The sequence below is a fragment of the Mixophyes fleayi genome, chromosome 3, assembly GCF_038048845.1.
Source record: "Mixophyes fleayi isolate aMixFle1 chromosome 3, aMixFle1.hap1, whole genome shotgun sequence".
In the NCBI taxonomy this organism is placed as follows: Eukaryota; Metazoa; Chordata; class Amphibia; order Anura; family Limnodynastidae; genus Mixophyes; species Mixophyes fleayi.
Window position 1 is genome coordinate 72,180,704 of NC_134404.1, and position 16,658 is coordinate 72,197,361.

Here is a 16,658-nt window from a genome sequence, read left to right on the forward strand (position 1 = left end):
AAGGATGGTGGAGGATTACTTTCAAGAGCTAGTTGATATGGAAATGTCAGACAGTCCCTTTCCTTACTGGGAAGAAAAGCAGGCCATTTGGAAACCATGTACAAACTTGCTTTGCAATACTTAAGCTGCCCACCCTCCAGTGTGTACTCTGAACGAGTGTTCAGCACAGCAGGGAACTTAGTCAGTGATCGCCGTAGAAGGTTACTTCCCAAAAATGTGGAGAAAATGATGTTTATTAAAATGAACTACATCTTCCACGAGGAAGGCCTTCACCATCAAAGACATCCAAGCACTGACTGTTCTCTAATGGCGGATTCAAGCAGCGATGAACTGATAGTCTGTGATGATGACGTACACACTGATGAGGGTGAGGATGAAGCTGAAGATGATGACGATAACATCTTTTTAAAACCTTCTATGTAAGTGTAGGGTGCAATCTACCCCCAAATAGGAAAGGGACTTGTGGCATTTCCATATCACGTACCGTCTTGAAAGGCTGCTGTTTGGGCAATTTATCCTTAAGGGTAGGGTGTCTCTTAATATTGTACAGTCTATACAGTCTATAACGGCTGAATTTTTTTGTATTTTCGACAAGTGGAGGGGGGCCTAGAGAGCTAGAAACCAAACTGGCTTTGTCCATTTCAATTAATATTGTACAGTCTATAACGGCTGAATTTTTTGGTTTTTTCGACAAGTGGAGGGGGGCCTAGAGAGCCAGAAACCAAACTGGCTTTGTCCATTTCAATTAATATTATACAGTCTATAACGGCTGAATTTTTTTGTATTTTCGACAAGTGGAGGGGGGCCTATAGAGCCAGAAACCAAACTGGCTTTGTCCATTTCAATTAATATTGTACAGTCTATAACGGTTGAATTTTTGGGTTTTTTAAACAAGTGGAGGGGGGCCTATAGAGACAGAAAGCAAACTGCCTTTTTCCATTTCTTTACATATTTAACTATAAGTGTAGGGTGTAATATACATCCAAAGACAATGGCTGCATTGCCAACATGCATAGATGGAGAGGAAGACAATCTGTTTTGTGTGTAGAATAAATGAAGGCCTACCTACCAGGAATTAAACGGTTTTTTGGATGATTTATTACCTCTACAATTAGATTACTTATCTATGAAACAGTTGGAGCACTAAATTGGGTTATTTTAGGCCTAAAAATATTGATTTTCCAACAAAATAGCAAAACAAAACCAAACAAAACCAAAACACGCAATGGCGGTTTTGCAAAACCAAAACCAAAACACAATGGTAATCCAGATCCAAAACCGAATCCAAAACCAAAACACCGGGGTCAGTGACCATCTCTACTTAAAAGTGAAGATGCAGCTTAAGCCCCTTGTCAGCATTTAGAATTTCATTCCACTTATATTTCCCCAAAGTCACAATACTGACTCACCTGGTAAAAAGATCTAGGGGAAATGAATGCACTTTGTGTGTGCACATGTATGTAAGGGCATGATGCACAAGCAGGTATGAACAGAGATGCACATGTGATAACCTCCTAGTCACAGACGTGATGCATAAACACAACATTTACTTGTAACACGCATCAATACCGTCACAAACATAAAAACATAAAAAAAACACTTTTTTTTTATCATTTCAACTATCAAAACGAACTAAAATGATTGTGATCTATGGATTTCAAATTTAATATTACCATGAAATTTGTTGTTCATATAAATAATTTTAGAATAGTTAAAAAAAAGCAAATCTAAAGATAAATATGGTCCTCTCTGGAAACAGAAACTGAGAATTAAGCTCATTAAATGAAAGCCACGATACATAGGAGGAATACTGGATACACAGACACCCATACTCATGAGAAGCCCTTGATTGCTGGAGCTGAGTGACAATGATTTGTAGCACAATCCCAAATGGATGACATATTCATGATGAAACTCTTATAGTAGCTCTTGACAATGGTCATCAAACACTCCCTCTCCCCAGCCATATACACACATATCAAAGGGAATAGGGACACACCACTGCAGCACAAATCGATATCTGTGATGAAAAAGCCCAGTGATACCATCTGTGTTATAGAAATGTTTTATGAGCAAAATGAAGAGATGCCTTGAGAGAGCAAACAGTGCAAACAGCAATAACAAGCATGTAAGTAATCATCATTACCATGGCCTCCTGCAGAAACACACTGAACAACAATAAGAGTACATTGTTGTGACACAAAGAAAGATCCTTGTCATGGATTCCAACAGGGCAGCGCTAATCATCATACTAACTAGAGGTGTGACAATAGTAGCAATATACTTACTGCTCTCTCTGTCTGCTCAATGGACCACCAGCTTTCAACCAATTGCTACAGGAACCCGGTTGTATCTAAAGATAATTGTCAAGTGCTGTCTTATGCCAAAAATGTTTCCAAGTATCTATAAGCATTTACATTGCCCCTTATGTCTGTAAATGTTTACCAAGTACAGCACCCCAATATGTTTATACATTTTACTATTACAGTACTTTATTATCATAAAGTCCATCCAGCCATGCAGTGCTCAACATACATAGCATATGTACCTGACAATTACTGCCCCGCATACCTGTTCACTACGTCATGCCAGCCCATTTGCCCACAATGTTGTGCTACCACATTTGCCCACCAAGTTATGCCAAGACATTTGCCATCCACATTATGGCAGCAGATTAACCAAACACATTTTGCCGGTAAATATATACCTATCACAGTATACCAGCACAATGACCAGCACACTAGTTAGCACATCATCATGCCCGCACATTTCACCGGCAAATCATTCAGCCACCTTCATTCAGAAGCACTCTTCACATTATGATATGTAAGCATTCTGCTGTCCTGTTCACCTGCCAGTCCATTCAGATATATGAAAAAAAATTCTAAAACTGTCAAACTCATATGTGAGAACAATAACAATAGAAACTACTGTAGCAGAATAATTATCTGTTTACTAAAATTGCATTTCTGACCGGAGAACAGGAAGGACCTTTCTAGTCTGAAGCTGCCTGGGTTGCGAGGGGCCTACTAATGCTGCCACACAGGATACTTTACACAACATTTACCAAGTACTCTTTTATATCTATACAAATGTGTCTTAGATAGGTACACCCCTCCGATTGTGATTATTTGGGGGTATATATTTTATGTTTCAATAGTAGAGTAAGCTGCCATCATAGTTACATTTAATAGGCCTTAGAGAGTACCCCTACAATATGGCACTTTAGCAGCACATGTACCACACGGACGTTTTCAACTGTTGTTGAACTACATATCACAGCATGCCCTGCTATCTGCTGTACTTTAGCAACACAGTGCTCACTATTTCCATGATCTCCAGAATCCCCATCCTAGTAATATATTGAGATTTGATAACTGACACAAACTTTAATGAATCAGACCTGGGAGAATGTGACTAGGTCTATCCAGATAAATGAGGCGGCACTGAAGTACTGTTGTGTTTCCCATCAGCAATTTAACACTGCTGATTAGAGCTGATGATTAGGACACGACTCAGTTTATCTGACATAGAAAGGGAAGAGCTCAAGGACTCTTATGTTTTCCAATTGGCACTGTAACAAGTTCCAGGCACATCACTTGGCAGCAGGTAAAAGCGGTTTGGCTCACACACGCTGCTCTTTTCTGGATGATTTCAGGCGTTCTTGATCCTTGGTTTCGTTTGATATTCAGAAGAGTCCAATGTTTATTACACAAATTTAGATTAACACCTTACTGAACAGTGAGGCTTCTACAGCAGCCAGCTCACTGCCTTTCTCTATACATCCAAAGCAACTAGATGCCAGCATATAGGTGATCCTGTGACCTCTTAGCCTCAGCTCTATTAATGAATCCTCACTTCACTTACCTACTAAACAATCAAATCCACAGACTGCAAAATATATACATTTATATACAGTGATGTTTTATTTTAAGTTACTTGAAATATCCCATCTCCAGCTTCAGTATATGACCCTTTGGTCTCCAGCTTCAGTATATGACCCTTTGGTCTCCAGCTTCAGAATATGACCCTTTGGTCTCCAGCTTCAGAATATGACCCTTTGGTCTCCAGCTTCAGAATATGACCCTTTGGTCTCCAGCTTCAGAATATGACCCTTTGGTCTCCAGCTTCAGAATATGACCCTTTGGTCTCCAGCTTCAGAATATGACCCTTTGGTCTCCAGCTTCAGAATATGACCCTTTGGTCTCCAGCTTCAGAATATGACCCTTTGGTCTCCAGCTTCAGTATATGACCCTTTGGTCTCCAGCTTCAGTATATGACCCTTTAGTCTCCAGCTTCAGAATATGACCCTTTGGTCTCCAGCTTCAGAATATGACCCTTTGGTCTCCAGCTTCAGAATATGACCCTTTGGTCTCCAGCTTCAGTATATGACCCTTTGGTGTTGCTCACTGTTCTAGTACACGTGGGCGCTACTACTGGGGACCTGGCAGCTGAGGGGCCCTGTGTAGCTGCCACCTGCACTGCTTCAGGCCCTACACCTTCTGCCATATCTGTGCGCGGTCAGCAGGTAACTCAATGTAGGTGTCCCTCCCTTGAATCTTTATGGGCTGTTTCAAAATTTTGCTACAGAGTCTACACATTTGTAGTTTCTCCCTGCCGGTATAGCAAGCGTTCTTGATTGAGTAATCCATTAAGAATGTACTTGCTTTTAACTACGGCTCTCTATAGAGTAACTGTGTTATTATAAAACATTAGAGGGTCAAAAATATATTGATAACAACTGATAGAAAAAAAAATCAGATTTAAATTAGATTTTCTATGATGGTTACAGTCGCAACCCATGGCTCACCGGCTGGCATAGCATGCTTGAATGGGTGCCTTGCTATTCTACTGCATGAATGGGGCCATTCTGGTGACAGGATCACTCTACAGTTTTGACACATTTAGCAGGATCCTTCGCAGGCCAAATAGAAGCCTATAATCGTAGTCAAGAGATAACCACAGATACACAGGCCGTCAATCCATCATCACAGATACACAGGCCGTCAATCCATCATCTGTGTACCAGATTTACAGGCATGTCCTTAAATGATCCAATCAACTTTGATCTGCTTATTTTCAGGCATTACCCTAATTTGGGATTCATATGGGTCATTTGGCCCATATGGCTGGTGATATTGCTGCACGTGTGGCCAACTTTACTTTCAATTTGCAGGTTTAAACTTCTTGCTAACAGGATAAACCACTTTGCTCCCCAACATGGAAGAATTTACATATACCATTTTATATAATATTTTGAAACATATGAATCTATATCAAGGTGTTGTAGGTAACATAAACACTCTTAGGGTATGCCTAGCACAGCCAAAATGTGTGTAGGGGTGGCCACCAATCACATGATTAATTCTGTCTGGTTTAATGCGTTGCACGACCACAACTTCTTAAACTGTACCCATCGGCCACCCACAGTGAAGACAGTCATTTTGTGCATATTCAGCCTGACAGAGACACTAGTGACGTCACTGAGATATCACTGCTACCACTAGACCCTAACTAATTACTAGGCTGCAATCTCATGAAATTGGTGCAGCCCACAATGTACGTTGCCTCTATTGTGTATAGTAAGTACACTTTAACAATTGAGCAAGTGGGAATACAGTCCTATCCAGGCTCCTTTCAACTGGCCAGAAAATAATTTTATAGATGCTAAGTGAAAGCCAATATACACAGTAAATTGCCCCAGTGTGAGTCCCCAGAATGTTATTCAGTCAGTCTAGCTCTCCGTACAGAAGAAGATATCTTCTCTGTAATTGTTGACCTTTTGTAAAATAATGGTGAGCAAAGTGCGCAAGAACAATTAAGTAAGTCAAAAGCAGAAAACTGCACACGCTTGTTCTGCACGTGATTCAATGACCCCATATGGCTGCATTCACCCAAGTCCTTCAATATCAGACAGTACAACTGCAATCAAGAACCATTTAAGGTATTTTACAATCTGCTACATTTAACGTTTTCACCACTGTATCACAGAAAAATGAAAAACTGTCTGAAATTAGGGATTACAGTATTAGCAGCCAACTGGGACAGATCTATATTTGTGAGCACAACAAACACAATCTCAGGCTCACATACATGTTTGCACCAAATGTGTTTTGTTTACACACAAACATGCAAGTAGTCCAGGGATAAGCAGTAATAATTCAACGTTTGCTAAGCAAGCAGCTCAGGCATGCAAGGTTACAGGCAACCACCTACACAAACATACCATACTTTATGTGCTGGTTCATATAGGCAGCATAACACACTGCCAAGCGGCATTAAAGTGCATTCCCCGACAAGATAGCCCATGTTTGGTAAGATGGTGTTTTAATATAATGGGAGCTTGGTGCTGCCTAAAAGTCCTCTGTGCAAAAAGACAGTTTAGTAAATATGGGCCAATTTGCGTATCATGCCATTTATAGATATGGAACATTATGTGTCACAGTGCATGTAGGTGTAGAGATAGACTTGCATCACAAAATGCACAAATGTATATAGACTTATTAAATTTGCACCCACCAGGACTTATATATATATATATATATATATATATATATATATATATATATATATATGTTAAATATGTGATCTGGTTCTATAAAAATGACACACACTTATGCACTCACTGACACCTACAGTTAAACTACCCACATTCATAAACACTAACTAAAAGTGATCACATAATTACAAAGTGTCGCACACCTCTGATAAACACACACAGTCCTGCACCATGAGAGCGTAGAGAAATACCGAACTGTGAGACACTTATGGACTGAATGCAGGAATGCAGTGACATGGACAAGAGAAGCATAGATGTATAGGTAAATAGAATATAATGGACACCGGTGATAATGACAGAAGGACATGCAGACACACACACACACACACACACACACACACACACACACACACACACACACACCTACTCCTGCGACCACACACTCTCGTGGCTGTCAGCAGTTTGTATGCTTTCTATATTTAGCTGTCAGCATTGTATGTTCTCCTCCCAACCCTGTCTCTCTCACCCTTCGATGGGGTCTTCCTCGCATGGGCTCGGAGGGTCACAAGCAAGTGCTTCCCCCTCCTTGGACACTGCCTGAGGCTCCATGCTGCACTCTCTCAGACAGTCAGAAGTGTGCTGAGAGTGCAGGGATACTGCCTGCCAGCCAGAGACTGCACTCCGGGTGGTTACCAGGGTAACGGGAAGGAAAAGACTCTATGGATGGGGGGGTCTCCCTCTTGCACTAAGTCGAGAATAAGGGGAGAAAGAAAAGCTGCAGAAAATGGGAAAGGAAGGATGGAGAGAGGAGTAGTAGATAAAAAACAAGGTGGGGGGGGGAGATGTGTGGGGTGAGGGGAGAAACAAGAAATGAATAGAGAATGGCAAAAAAACATAGAAAAGGAGAGAGGAGGAGAAAAGAGAGGGAGTGAGTTGGATTAGAGGAGGAGGGAGCACAACAGAATAGGTGTTTAGAGAGGAGACAGAAATAGATTGCCAAACAATGTTAGAGAAGAGAGGGTTATATTTACAGGGAAGGTGTCTGACTTCATTTTCATATTAAAGGATGGGACCTGTGACCTGCTAACCTATTTATTGCAACCACAGGGACTGAGATCATGCTAAAAATTGGGAAGAGGAACAGGTGGCTGTAACTGAGGAGGAGGAGGGGTGCTGATTGGGAAGTGCTTAATGTGTCAGGGACAGAAAACTGGCTGCGCAAGAGCCAGCTGCAGAAGTTGCTATACTCAGACACTGGGGATTATTTAGGACCTGTCAGCACTGTGTTGTCTTTTTTTGTGTGGCGACATCTACTGTACCTTTGACTGCCTGGTTATGCCCCAATAGGCAATACAGTTTACTTCTTTGCTCAGATGATTCTGCACACCCATTGCATCTAGCCTGCACCCCCTTTGTGTGTGACGTTACAAAGGCAAAAGAAAGATTAGCTCAGGAGTTCTTCACCTTTTTTGTGCCATGACCCCTTTGGCAGTCTGGTGAAGCCTATAGACTCTTTATCACAGCCTGTGTGTTTATCCACGCCAAACGTGATATGAAAATATCTGTGGCTTCTATTTGTGACAAAGTCACAGGTACTGCTAATACTACAGGTGTTTGTTGCCTACATTAATAATTGAAGGAAATTATACATTTCTGTTAGAGGTTGGTGAAATGAAAGGTGTAAATTCCTATTTTACGCACACCTGCCGCCCCGGCCAGTCAACTGTTCACTAGAGATCAATGTCCCAGAGATTTATGAATAAATACAGGAAGTGGTGAAGTTAATGGCCAAAGTCGATTGGACGGCACAGTAGTTTATGCAGGTCTTAGGGAAAGGGTCATTAAAAAACAAATTTGCTTGAAATTCTTCTTTAAAATCAAGGCCTTCTTCAATTGTGCAAAAGCTCTGTGACAGCATGTGTCACCTATACAGTTCTATGGTGTATTTAGTAACAGGGTGTATGCACTTACGTGTGGACATATATGTACAGTTGGGACAGGACAGATGAATGGGTACTTCAGTTTCTCTGTGCTACCATGGTAGATAGAGGAATTTCCACCATCATGAAGCAAAGAGACGGAGGCAATTAGAAAAAGACACTAGACAGGGGGTAGATAAATTATGTATGTGTGCGTCCAGTGTGTCTGCTTCTGTATGAGTGCGCCTAATGTGTCTGCTCCTGTAGGTGTGCGTCCAGTGTGTCGGACTCTGTACGAGTGCGCCCAGTGTGTCTGCCCTATATGAGTGCGCTCAGTGTGTCTGTCCTGTATGTGTGCGCCCAGTGTGTATGTCCCTGTATGAGTGCGCCCAGTGTGTCTGCCCCTGTATGAGTGCGCCCAGTGTGTCTGTCCTGTATGTGTGCGCCCAGTGTGTCTGCTCCTGTATGAGTGCGCCCAATGTGTCTGCTCCTGTAGGTGTGCGCCCAGTGTGTCTGACCCTGTACGAGTGCGCCCAGTGTATCTGCCCTATATGAGTGCACCAGTGTGTCTGTTCCTGAATGAGTGCGCCAGTGTGTCTGTCCTTGTATGAGTCAGTCCAGTCTGTCTGTCCCTATATGAGTGCGTCCAGTCTGTCTGTCCCTATATGAGTGCTTCCAGTCTGTCTGTCCCTGTATGAGTACGTCCAATCAGTGTGCCCTATATGTGTGTGCCCAGTGTGTCTGTCCCTGTATAAGTGCATCCAGTGTGTCTAACCCCAAAATATGCAGACATGCAGGCAGGGCCGGATTAACCCAATGGACTTTCTGGGCTACAGCCCAGGGGCCTCGGGCAGCTGGGGGGCCCTAACAAGGATTTTTATAAGTTCGGTCACTTTTTTTTCTTCTTTTAATTATGCCGGCTTCTTCATCGGGTCGGGGGTGGCCCTGCCCCCGACTGTCACTCTATGCAACTATTTCCATTAGCTGTCCTGCTGTCACTAGTGCGGGTGTGGTGCGCTTCTTAGTGAGGAGGACTTGTGAGAGTGAGACCATGACATCTCTATGTCATAGTCTCACGAGATCTCCTCACCAAGCAGCACACCGCGCACTGTGCCAGCACTAGTGACAGCAGGGCAAGAAGGATAAAGGTGTCGTCTGCAGCGAAGAGGGGAGAGAGAGGGACCAGAAGATGTAATTCGTAGGTAGGGGCTCGGGAATGGGGGGGGGGGGGTTCCGGTGCATGTACATGTTAATCAACACAAACTTCACATTATCAATTCATATTACTCATAAATGTATTACAGGTTTTTTATTGACTTCCCATTATAAGTTTAGCCAGTTTTATAGATGGTATTAAATTAATTTTCAAATGATTTGCTCTGGTAAAAATATAGCTAGCTTGTCTTGGAAGAATAGGTAAAAAGGATGGTGTCAAGATTAAGTAACTTTCATTTTTTGTATAAATACATATTATTCTTCCACGACCCTGATGATATTCAGATACAAAATTTAATTTTATAGTAGGTTCACTAATATCTGGAATATGGACAGACTGGCTATTTTATTGGATGCTGCCCACCAATTTTATCCACCACTAACTTGATAGCCTTAAGAAAATTGCGACTGTATCCTTTCTCTAAAAAAACAAACGGCTCGTCTATTGTAATTGTCTGAATTAGTACATGTAAGCATTAACAGATTTGAAGTGCATATAAATAAATACTTTATGGTTGTCTATATTAAATCCAATATTAAGATCTAGGAATATTTTCTTTCTGTATAGCTAATGACTTGCCTTTCCATAAATCAAAACATCATTGTTGTATCTACACCATAGGTACATCTAATTAGAGAAGGGATTGATGCCCTAAATTAATTTTTAAAATCTACCAATAAAAGAAAGATCCATATTTAAAATACTCCTTCTCTAAAATAAATTGAGAACACAGAATAATAAACAGTATTTGATTATCTAGCACATAGGTGTTGGTAAGGAACCATAGTACAGTTTGTATACACTAATCATGACGTAAAACATTGTAGATGTAAATGGGGGCCTCACAGTACCCCTAGCCCAGGGGCCTACAATGTCTTAATCCGGCCCTGCATGCAGGGCCTGGCACGCATACTGAGCATGTTTATTTTAAAATGGACGCAAATTGGTTCTGCGCACTACTGAATTTATCAAGGCACTGGTCTCAAGATATGTGCGCTGATGAATTCAGGTGTAGGTCTGCTCGGATCTACTACACTGCACGAAACGTCGAATACCTATGTGGATTATAATTTCGTAAAAGATCGCACTGAATTACTTTTGGCTTCCATGCCCATTATCCATGTATAGTTGTAATTACACCTAAGACCTCTAATTCCTCTTCCTGTATGTGTGAGCTCAGAATCACTTAGAATCAGCTGTCCAGTAATAGATGAGACTTCCTAGTTCTGAATTGTCATAGGAGCACTCTGATTTGACATCACTACATAGCAACAATTTATAAAAGCTCCTAAAACTGATACCCAGGCCTGCTAGTTCTTCTGCAGTCGCAACGAAAGGTAAAAGAAAGGGAAAGAATTGAGCAGAGCTGAGTCTACCCCTGTATTTATGCCAGTGTTGCCAATTGTGACAGTGTCAGAAGTGCTGCAGTTTTTCATCCATTTGTTGTATGGCCCTATCTATCCATTCCCATACTTCCCAACATTGACGACTTAGAATTTGGAAAACAGTGCACAAGTAGAGGGCGTGGCCATACTAGACAGACAAAACTCCTGATACATTGGACAGTGGCACAGTCCCGTCACATAGGACTGTCCCACCTGAATCGGGACAGTTGGGGGGGCATATTTTCCTGATATTGGCTGGATTTGTTACACAGTCATACCTGTATACTGCTGAAGAATTGCTACCCGCACTCGAATGAACATTTCTTGGCTCCCTCTGTCCTTGGTGTACTGGAGAAAAGAAGAGACATCTGTTAGTAGATTTCAGATCACTTTGTCCAACGTCTGCACAGCGATGCTCTACATCACTTTTACTACTATGGCAGTGTTGATTTAACCATTAACCTATAAAATACTAAATACCTGACACATATCTTCTTTTATCCTTCTTTTTGTGGCTTTCTCCAATTCCCTGATGCCCAAAAAGTGTTTTTATTGCAAAAAAAACTTTTCCTAAAGTGTACCAGTCACTTAAACACAGTGGAGGAAACAATGTTGTGGACTAAACCAATATTCAGCTTATCAATTCTATGGACATCATTCTTGAGCGATGACACTAGTATCAAGTGGATGCATTCTCATGAATATTTGTTCAGGCCATAACGTAGGTTGATGGGTAAATTTTAGGCCATAACAACTGTACAAAGTTTTGCATCAAATTCTGTAGAAAGGCAAAACACGATTCTTTTCTGAAAAATAAAATGTGTACCGTACTATGAATGCAAAGTTACCCAGCATCAGACACTTTGTCTTCTGGTTATAACAATACTTCTCTTCACAATACATCTAGCAGGATAGGAACATTGGCTAAATGGGCTATCATACCCCATCCTTGGCAGGGATTATATAAATAAATGGTGCCGATGATGATGATAATGATAAAGAACAGGGATTATTTCAGTTTCCACAAAACATGATTAAATTAGTACATACTTGTCTACTCTCCTGGAATGTCCGGGAGACTCGTAGAAGGGAAGGTCGCCCTTCTGAACCACGCTAGTTCCTCATGTTAATTAGACAGGGCCAATTTGGCGCGATCTTGCGACGACGCAAATCGCTGAGTTGTTCTGGGCCACGATGACGTGAAACGCGTTATCATGACACCACCCTCCCACTTACCCTTTGGACTCCTGTCCGGAGGGAAGGTATAAAAAGTAGGCAAGTATGAATATATGTATATATATATATATATATATATATATATAAATATATATATATATATATATAAATTGTTAATTTATAGGTACAGTCCTTACATACGTTCAACATTAAACTTGGAACTCAGAGAAGTAACTGTGCTACACAAGGGTAATATAAAATCTATGGACAGTAGAAGCAGCTTTTTACTGCTAGATATTTTTATAATTACTATTTTATCTACTAGTCAGACTTTTAAACATTTCCTAGGAGAGGGCAGAAATTATATCTCCATAATCCCGTTTTACTGCCAGAGACATGGAAACTTTCTTTCTCTAAACATTTCATTCTGAAAGACTGCAAAATATTTCTTGTCCAACCCTTGCACTGCTACATATATGTATGATACAAACCTGTTAACCCTTCAATTTCTAACAGCGCTACCGGCTATTAGGATTACCATGGCAGGCAGAAACTGAGGGCTACAATTGCTTAACGTGCAGACAGCAGCTTGGCCATGTCACGTGTGTAAATTAGAGATGCTTGGGCTCGTTTTTCTGAAAACTGAGCCCATCCAAACTTAGGGGATCCTTAGGGGATTAGTAGGCTCGTGAGCTGGTTCGGTAATTTTGCGTGTCCTTGGATCTGAATCGAGGCAAATCGTCATTGTTGCATTGTTGGATCTCGTGGGCTTTGGATTCCATAAGTACCTCCCTCCCCAGGAGACCCAGCGCCATTGCTCACACAGAAACATGGGTAGAAGTGTTAATGTCACTCTCCAGTGCCATTGCTCATACAGAAACAGGAGGGGTACAGTGTTCTTGTCACTTGACAAAAATTGACTGGAAATTAATGTTATTGAGGCTAATAATAATGTAGGAACAAAAAAAAAGCCACATTATGTGATTTTAGAAAACAAATAGGGATTTTAGAAAAAAAATAGGGATCCAAAATCAAAACCAAAACACACGAGGGCAGTTTTGCCAAAACCAAAACCAAAACATGAAGTTAATCCAGATCCAAAACCAAAACCAAAACACGGAGGTCAGTGAACATCTCTAATGTAAATATGGCTAATAAGAATCCATCTGCTATTGACCAGTTTATGAAGCAAGACTTGTTACCTTCTTACTTATTTGGAACTTGCAGTCTGCAGCACACCCCCTTCATGGTCATAATTCTCAATAGTGCTAAATTCGCATTTTGCTGATTTAAAGAGGTATTTTCAAAATGTTTTATGCATTTTACAGATTAAAGACACAGCTATATTGTACTTACAGGAGAGCATGCAAATTAGCATTAATTTCATTGCTTGGCAGCTCATAAGTGAGTCATAGTTTAACTCACATCATTTTTCAGCTTGACAGACTTGTGCTGACATCAAATATCCACCTACAGCCTGTATATCCTTGATAGGACACCGCAGTACAGGATTTTCTGGTTACCATGCGCGGCACTATAGAGACTCGCTGAAACAATGAGTATACCTCCAAGGAACAACGTGAAGACACGTCTCTCTTTCCAGGGATATAGACTTCTGTGTATTGGTTGATTACATGGTAGCCCTAACAGTCAGTTCTTTAAACACCAGGGGGTAAATGGTGAAGCTGAGAGTTTTCTGGCGGGTTTAAAAACCAATCAGATTCTAGCTATCATTTATTTAGTACATTCTACAAAATGATAGCTAGAATCTGATTGGTAGATATAGGCAACATCTCCACTTTTCAAACCTGACGGGAAACTCTCAGCTTGGTACATTTACCCCCAGGTGTTCACAGCACTAAACATCCAATAGATCCTGGTCTGAGGAGCCCCAACAAGGATGAAGCATGGTGGCTAAAGGCGAAGGGCAGTTTGAGTCTGTGCCATGTTCAATAAATCCATTGGGTAAAATATGGACCCACATGAATGCCATGTAAATGAGATTACCCATAGTCAAAACATAGCACTTTTTGCAGGAGAAGTGCTCATTTAAGTATCAGGGCTATTTATTAAAGCCCCTGACAGTCTTCACCGGTGACAGCCTTTGCTGGGAGCCTCCAGCGAAACGTCTCTATGCACAGCAAAGAAGATGCCAATTTATCTTGTACAGTGGTGGTACAAATACCACCGCCGCACTCCTTATTGCAATTGCCATCCTGAGGGGGAAAAAATGCAGAAAACCTACTTTATTAAAAGGCTTTCAATTTGTTTTATAATAAAGTTTATTTTATTTTTGTCACCTATTTTTTTTAACAAACTGTACTTTTTTATTATTGAATCTGAAACGGGAAGTGTGGTGTGTGCACTAGCCTGGCAAACGGTAATACTCCTCTTACTGCTACCAACCAGTATCTCCGGGGATCTGACCATCACTAAACTGCCCCGGTGACATTTTATTCATAAATTCTGGTGAGACAAAATTCTTTTATCACTGTGATAAGAATTTTGAATGGGTCTTGATAAATAAACCCCTTAAGCTGGGTACACGCTACAGAAATTTCAACCAACATTTTATGCTGAGCGATTTTACATGCGATTGATGTTCCGATCGCTTGGTCCATGGACTGCATACACACTAGCTTTGTTTAGAACGATAAAGGGAAGAGCAGACGTCCCTTTAGCGACTTTTTACAGCCATGTTGTCGTGAGCAATGACTGTAATTTCGTACTCACTGTTGTGGATCGGTCGGAATTTTATACACACTACACAGCGGAAACGAGATTGGAACGAAAATATTAAACGGTACGACCAACCAAATGAGGCGACAATCGTCCATTTGGGCAGACTTTCGACCATCGTGTCACTGCACACGCTGACCCGACTTTTGAACGAGCGGTCGTATGTCGGCTGATTTAGCCGATTATTGGATGAAAACTGTGTAGTGTGTACCCAGCTTTAGACTGTAAGCTCCAATGGGGCAGAGACAGATTTGAATGATTACATTTTCTCCACATTGCTAAGTAATATTATGACACTATATAAATGATGACAAATATTTCTATTGTTTCAATATAGCTATCACTATAATGTGTCACATGCTAGCAAGAACATACTGTCTTGCACTGATGAGTCATACTGAGGATGAAACATTCTGTCTGTAAGGGATATTGTCCATAGTCTAAAAAAATAACAATGCCCCTAACTCTTCTCATTGTTTAATTGTCAGTTTTGCTGTTTTGTAAAGCTTCAAAGTTACATTATCATGAAGCATGTTGTTATAATATTGATCTAAGCAAATGCATGGGAGAGAGAGATCATAAGTCTGTCGTCTTCTTGTCATACAGGAAATGTAATTGAAGTTACAGAGCTTATCCCATCCATGCAAAGTTAGTTGGTTTCTTCTTTGCCTCCAGTGTTTGGAGGGGTTAACATTCAGAAACAGTAGCGCACAGAAAGCACCCAGCTAGCTAACGGATTCTCTACAAACTCTTCAAGTGTAAGCAAAGGAGATTTACAATGAAAATCTCCACACTAAATAATAAAGGTATATAGCACCATGTACTGAGCTGACAAGTGTTTCTAACTGTGCTATGGTTGTATCTCCAACACAGACACCTTCTGGATACAATCACAGAGCATTATATGACCAGGAAGACCTAAGAGTAGGTTTCTTATTCAGGAATAACAGAAACAAACATTGGGGTCTATTTATTACCAGGCAAAATCCCTATAGGGCGTACTTGCCTACTTTGGGCAAGTTCTTTCCGGGAGAGGGGCATGGCGGGAGGAGGCGGCCAAATGTATCATTTTGCCCCCCTCCTCCCACGCGCGACAGGGGCGTGGCCTAAATAACACAATTCACTGTGAATCGCGTCATTTTGTGACACAAGTAGCGGGTTGCGGGAGATTTGCCAGCTCTCCTGGGAGTCCGTGACTGACCCGAAATTTCAGGAGTCTCCCGGACATTCCGGGAGAGTTGGCAGGTATGCTATAGGGTGTAAACCGGCTAGCTGGGTCACATTCAGACTAGAGCGGCAAACTGGTAAGTAAACTCCTCCTGCTCCAGGTCAGTATTACGTACGACAGCTGAGTATCGCCCAGCTGCCTCAGTGAGGTTGTAATAATAAATGATAGCATTAGGTGATTTTCTATTGCTGCGATAAGTGGCCAAATAAAATCAGACCTGTCGTCGTAAAATAATACATGGACCTCACTGTTTGCAAAAAGGTGAAATATTTATTAGATCATAATCAGACATTCTGTGGTGCCCCAATTATTGTTGGACTACAACTCCCAGTATTATCTTCTAATCGGTGGCTGAGAGGAACAACTACCTGCCTTTACATTGGAGTATCAGAATACCAGTCACATGTTCTCAAATACTCCCTGATGTGTATTACTCACTCTTACTCAAAGGCAATCTCTTTCAATGCCTGTGACAAACTGTAGAAATTACAGTCTA

At 41.2% G+C, this 16,658-nt stretch overlaps 1 protein-coding gene across 4 annotated transcripts in view; it reads right to left on the bottom strand.

The window, feature by feature from the left end:
- The window catches only part of NGEF (neuronal guanine nucleotide exchange factor), a 305,718-nt gene that overhangs the window by 55,024 nt on the left and 234,036 nt on the right, over positions 1 to 16,658 (bottom strand). For 3 of the 4 annotated variants that reach the window (XM_075201742.1, XM_075201741.1, XM_075201743.1), the window contains one exon: positions 11,298 to 11,367. In XM_075201742.1, coding sequence (XP_075057843.1) covers positions 11,298 to 11,367 — 70 coding nt within the window. Of the gene's footprint in view, positions 1 to 7,025; positions 7,380 to 11,297; positions 11,368 to 16,658 lie in introns of those variants that run through there. The other variant, XM_075201744.1, reaches the window with a different exon arrangement.